Source organism: Spea bombifrons, chromosome 10 (genome assembly GCF_027358695.1).
Source record: "Spea bombifrons isolate aSpeBom1 chromosome 10, aSpeBom1.2.pri, whole genome shotgun sequence".
Lineage (NCBI taxonomy): Eukaryota > Metazoa > Chordata > Amphibia > Anura > Pelobatidae > Spea > Spea bombifrons.
Window position 1 is genome coordinate 19,172,951 of NC_071096.1, and position 6,567 is coordinate 19,179,517.

General features: G+C 44.8%; 1 protein-coding gene across 2 annotated transcripts in view; it reads left to right on the top strand.

Moving 5' to 3' along the window:
• Positions 1 to 6,567, top strand: part of TRPT1 (tRNA phosphotransferase 1) — a 33,695-nt gene that overhangs the window by 4,308 nt on the left and 22,820 nt on the right. For both annotated transcript variants that reach the window (XM_053448697.1, XM_053448698.1), the window contains exon 4: positions 810 to 979. In XM_053448697.1, the coding sequence (XP_053304672.1) occupies positions 810 to 979 (170 nt within the window). The remainder of the gene's footprint in view (positions 1 to 809; positions 980 to 6,567) is intronic.

Below are 6,567 nucleotides of genomic sequence, written 5' to 3' on the forward strand. Positions count from 1 at the left end.
AGGCCCATTGCATCATGTCCATTTGGTGGAGATTAAAGTGTATTTAACCCTACAGAAGTAAAGAGAATATACACAAGTGATGGTCAACAAGCAGCCCTCCAGGTTTTGTTAAAAGGAGCATAGATCTTAATTACTTAAAGTGACAATTTAATATGCATTTGGCAGCTCTACTATGTGAGTAATGTGCATTCTTCAGAATAAAAAGATCTAAAAAATAATAGCCTTGTCAACAAACACACTTACAAATTGCAGATCTGTGGGTGCCATCCTCCTCCATGGTTTGATGTTCGTTGCCACTGATTGGATGCTAGAAACAGCCAGTCAGTGACAAGAATGTACTCCAATTGACGTCAATGCATGTGCATTGGGGATCTGAGCAGACCCTGTTGGCAGCTTTCTCTAGGTCAGAACTTGTGCTGACGGGAGGTAATTATATCATATGCATGGAAATGTGCTGCATAAATCTCCTGCACAGAAAATAGCTGGCCAACTAAGCAAATACATATGGAGGGATTGTGCAGAACCCCCCATGTGTTCACGAGGGGGAAAAACTACAAAACTTTAAAGGGACCAGTAATGATTATATGGATAGTTTAACAACAACTTGACAAATGCATGTCGCCCTCATCTACTTCTGCTTATATTTCTCTACTTCTGACTTTAATCCTGTCTCTCATTACAGTACTTAAATAGCTGCAGTTTATCCTGCATCCTACATATTTTGTAAATATTTCTCATTCATGTTTTCATTTTCTTTTCTCATAATTATTTCCATTTTTGTACTCCAACTCCCTTCTCCTTCACCGAAGATGGCTTTGTCCCCCTTTCCTCAATGCTTACCCTTCCCCAGTTTCGCTGCTATTCCCAGGAAGACATTGAACGAGTGGTTAGATGTAACGACAAGCAACGGTTTACCCTACGACACTCAGGGTCTGCAGGAGCCCTAGAGATCAGAGCCAACCAGGGGCACTCCTTAAAGGTAACTATGCACTTCTTGCAGTCATGAATCTACTATTCTGCGGTGCTTGTGTTTAGCTGTAATTTTCTTCTTTCTCATTTACTGAACCCACACAAGTTATATATTGTTTTTCTCAGGACGAGGAGGGCTTTAACATGCCGGTTTTTTAACTCTTTCCAATGCGAGAATTTTTTGTGAAGATATAACGCTAATTTTAGGACTTGTTCATAAAAATAAACTTATACATATACATATATATATATATTGTGAGATAGGTCTGGGATTGCCCCTCGCTGAGGTTAAGGGACAAGTGCCCGTCTTCATTCAAACCAGGCAAACAGCAGTAAATTTGTGCAATCTGACACAGGGTCCGGTTTATTAGAAAGGTTGCAAAGACAAAAGAAATATAACAACACAGCAACAAAAGAAATACCTTGCCTGTCCAGCACTTACTATACAAGGGATGTCCCTCACTACCAGCTGGAGAGCTTCTCTCTGCCAACTTAACATAATATGTCCAGCAACCTTTACTCACATGTCTCTCCCACAGACAGGCTTTCTGTGTCCTCCTGGCCTCCTGGCTTCCCTTTTATATCCGCCCTCTCATTCACCTAAATTAATCACCTAGCAGGTGGAAGACTCAGGTGTTACTTTACATAGGAAAGGAATCTAGGAGAAACATACCTCCCTTCCACCACCAATCCTACATGAATTTCATAATATATATATATATATATATGTATATATATATATATATATATATATACACACACACACACTCACTGGCCACATTATTAGGTACACCTTGCTAGTACCAAGACCCCCTTTTGCCTTCAGAACTACCTTCATTCTTCATGGCATACTTTCTACAAGGTGCTGAAAACATTCCCCAGATATTTTGGTCCTACTGGATATATGGATATGGCATCATGCAGTTGCTGCAGATTTGTTGGCTGCACATCCATGATGTGAATCTCCCGTTCCACCAAATCCCAAAGTTGCTCTATTGGATTGAGATCTGGTGACTGTGGAGGTCATTGGAGTACAGTAAACTCATTGTCATGTTCAAGAAACCAGTTGGAGATGATGTGAGGTTTGTGACATGGTGCATTACCCTGGAAGTAGCCATCACAACATGGGTACACTGTGGCCATAAAGCGATGAACATGGTCAGCAACAATACTCAGGTAGGCTGTCCCATTTAAATGATGCTCTGTTGGTACTAGGGGGCCCATAGTGTCAGGATGAATCCATGCTTTCATGTTGTTTATCCCAAAGTCTGACCCTACAATCTGAATGTAGCAGCTAGAATTGAGACTCATCAGACCAGGCATCATTCTTCCAGTCTTCCATTGTCCAATTTTGGTGAGCCTGTGCGAATTGTAGCCTCAGTTGTGGTCTTCTGCTACTGTAGCCCATCTGCGATGTGTTGTGCGTTCAGAGATGGTATTCTGCATACCTAGGTTGTAACAAGTGGTTATTTGAGTTACTGTTGCCTTTCTGTCATCTCAAACCAGTCTGCCCATTCTCCTCTGACCTCTGACATCAAATGGCAATTTGGTCCACACAAATCCCAGTAGATCAGTAGTTTCTGAAATACTCAGACCAGCCCGTCTGGCACCAACAACCATGCCACATTCAAAGTCACTTCAATCCCCTTTCTTCCCCATTCTGATGCTGAGTTTGAACTTCAGCAAGTTATTTTGACCACGTCTACATGCCTAAATGCATTGAGTTGCTGCCATGTGAATGGATGATTAGCTATTTGTGTTAACAAGCAATTAAAAAGGAATAAGTGGCCAGTGAGTACGTGTAATATATATATATATATATATATATATATATACAGTGGGGCAAAAAAGTATTTACTCAGCCACCAATTGTGCAAGTTCTCCCACTTACAAAGATGAGAGAGGCCTGTAATTTTCACCATAGGTACACTTCAACTATGAGAGACAGAATGAGACAACAAAGTCCATAAATCACATTGTCTGATTTAAATTTTTTTTTTTTTTGCAAATTATGGTGGAAAATAAGTATTTGGTTAATAACAAAAGTTCATATCAATACTTTGTTATATACCCTTTGTTGGCAATGACAGAGGTCAAACGTTTTCTGTAAGTCTTCACAAGGTTTTCACACAGTGTTGCTGGTATTTTGGACCATTCCTCCATGCAGATCTCCTCTAGAGCAGTGATGTTTTGGGGCTGTCGCTGGGCAACACGGACTTTCAACTCCCTCCAAAGGTTTTCCATGGGGTTGAGATCTGGAGACTGGCTAGGCCACTCCAGGACCTTGAAATGCTTCTTACGAAGCCACTCCTTCATTGCCCGGGCGGTGTGTTTGGGATCATTGTCATGCTGAAAGACCCAGCCACGTTTCATCTTCAATGCCCTTGCTGATGTAAGGAGGTTTTCGCTCAAAATCTCACGATACATGGCCCCATTCATTCTTTCCTTTACACGGATCAGTCGTCCTGGTCCCTTTGCAGAAAAACAGCCCCAAAGCATGATGTTTCCACCCCCATGCTTCACCGTAGGTATGGTGTTCTTTGGATGCAACTCAGCAGTCTTTCTCCTCCAAACACGACGAGTTGAGTTTCTACCAAAAACTTCTACCTTGGTTTCATCTGACCATATGACATTCACCCAATCCTCTTCTGGATCATCCAAATGCTCTTTAGCAAACTTCAGACGGGCCCGGACATGTACTGACTTAAGCAGGGGGACACATCTGGCACTGCATGATTTGAGTCCCTGGTGGCGTAGTGTGTTACTGATGGTAGCCTTTGTTACTTTGTTCCCAGCTCTCTGCAGGTCATTCACTAGGTCCCCCCGTGTGGTTCTGGGATTTTTGATCACCGTTCTTGTGATCATTTTGACACCACGGGATGAGATCTTGCATGGATCCCCAGATCGAAGGAGATTATCAGTGGTCCTGTATGTCTTCCATTTTCGAATAATTGCTCCCACAGTTGATTTCTTCACACCAAGCTGCTTGCCTATTGCAGATTCAGTCTTCCCAGCCTGGTGCAGGTCTACAATTTTGTTTCTGGTGTCCTTCGACAGCTCTTTGGTCTTGGCCATAGTAGGGTTTGGAGTATGACTGTTTGAGGTTGTGGACAGGTGTCTTTTATACTGATAACAAGTATATATATATATATATATCTGGATATGGAGTCACACTCAAAATCAAAAAGGAAAACCACACTACAGGCTGATCCAACTTTGATGTAATGTCCTTAAAACAAGTCACAATGAGGCTCAGTAGTGTGTGCGTGCCCGTATGACCTCCCTACAACGCCTGTGCATGCTCCTGATGAGGTTGCGGATGGTCTCCTGAGGGATGTCCTCCCAGACCTGGACTAAAGCATCCGCCAACTCCTGGACAGTCTGTGGTGCAACGTGGCGTTGGTGGATGGAGCGAAACATGATGTCCCAGATGTGCTCAATCTGATTCAGGTCTGGGGAACGGGCGGGCCAGTCCATAGCATCAATGCCTTCCTCTTGCAGGAACTGCTGACACACTCCAGCCACATGAGGTCTAGCATTGTCTTGCATTAGGAGGAACCCAGGGCCAACCGCACAAGCATATGGTCTCACAAGGGGTCTGAGGATCTCATCTCGGTACCTAATGGCAGTCAGGCTACCTCTGGCAAGCACATGGAGGGCTGTGTGGCCCCCCAAAGAAATGCCACCCCACACCATTACTGACCCACCGACAAACCGGTCATGCTGGAGGATGTTGCAGGCACCAGAACGTTCTCCACGGCGTCTCCAGACTCTGTCACGTCTGTCACATGCGCTCAGTGTGAACCTGCTTTCATCTGTGAAGAGCACAGGGCGCCAGTGGCGACTATGCCAATCCTGGTGTTCTCTGGCAAATGCCAAACGTCCTGCACGGTGTTGGGCTGTAAGCACAACCCCCACCTGTGGACGTCGGGCCCTCATACCACCCTCATGGAGTCTGTTTCTGACCGTTTGAGTGGACACATGCAGATTTGTGGCCTGCTGGAGGTCATTTTGCAGGGCTCTGGCAGTGCTCCTCCTGTTCCTCCTTGCACAAAGGCGGAGGTAGCGGTCCTGCTGTTGGGTTGTTGCCCTCCTATGGCCTCCTCCACGTCTCCTGATGTACTGGCCTGTCTCCTGGTAGCGCCTCCATGCTCTGGACACTACGCTGACAGACACAGCAAACCTTCTTGCCACAGCTCGCATTGATGTGCCATCCTGGATGAGCTGCACTACCTGAGCCACTTGTGTGGGTTGTAGACTCCGTCTCATGCTACCACTAGAGTGAAAGCACCGCCAGCATTCAAAAGTGACCAAAACAGCAGCCAGGAAGCATAGGAACTGAGAAGTGGTCTGTGGTCACCAGCTGCAGAACCACTCCTTTATTGGGGTGTCTTGCTAATTGCCTATAATTTCCACCTGTTGTCTGTTCCATTTGCACAACAGCATGTGAAATTGATTGTTCATCAGTGTTGCTTCCTGAGTGGACAGTGTGATTTCACAGAAGTGTGATTGATTCGAGTTACATTGTGTTGTTTAAGTGTTCCCTTTATTATTTTGAGCAGTGTATATATGTATATATATAAATTTATTTTTTGAACTGGAAGGTTCCACTGATGGTGACATCAGTGGGGAATTATTTTTACACGTTACCTTTTTTTAAACTATTTTTTTTATTTATTTTATCACTCGCATTGTGATTAGAAAGCTGGGCTGCAAAGGGAGCCAGAGTTCTAAGAAGTGTCTAATGAGACCCTCTTGGAAACTTGTTTATTCTTTTAAAGGACGTGGCCATCTTGCGAGAGGCAAAATCTTTCACACTGCCTTCTGGGGTGGGTTTTCAGTGTCGCTGAATGCCTCACTATCCAGGCATTTCAGCAACACTGTTTAAGCTTAGGAGGCGATCAACGAGCTCTTTTTAACCAGGCGTCCGCCGTCATACACTATATGGCGGACGTTGCCATCTTGGGGAGGGGCCACACGGGGCCCCAGCTGCCAATCCCGGTGCTGCTGAATGCCTCATTAACGAGGCATTACTGCAACACAGTTAACGATCGTAGATTGCTTTCTTCACCCAAAAAGTCATGACGTGCCAGGCACATCAATTGTTGTTAACCCGACTGTTTATTCATGACGTGCCTGGCACATCAAGGGCAGTGCTGTCTCTGCTGCGAGCCAGACAAGGCAACTGCCTTGGGCAGCCCATTTCAGGGGGCTTAAAAAAACGCAGCCCCAAATGCCCATCGAACACCCCCTGCAAGTTTTCCAGCCATTTCTTGTGGGTGGTGCCACTGCGTTTTAGTGATGGAAAGTTCGGATGATTGGCCCCGCCCCTTTCCTTATAACGCCCACACTGCTCAGCAACTCGTCTAACAGTAAGTATAAAATTAATATTTGGGCTGCTGAAAGTTGGGGGGGTGGGCCAATTTTAGATTAGGGGGTGCCCGACTTTAGTCTTGCCTAGGGCAGCACAAAACCAAAATACACCACTGGTCAAAGGGTTAAACCGTCTTTAGCCTTGGAACTATTCGATATACGATTATAAATCCAAATTGCATGCGTTTGTAGCCATATTTAAGTATTTTAGTCAAAGTAGCAATA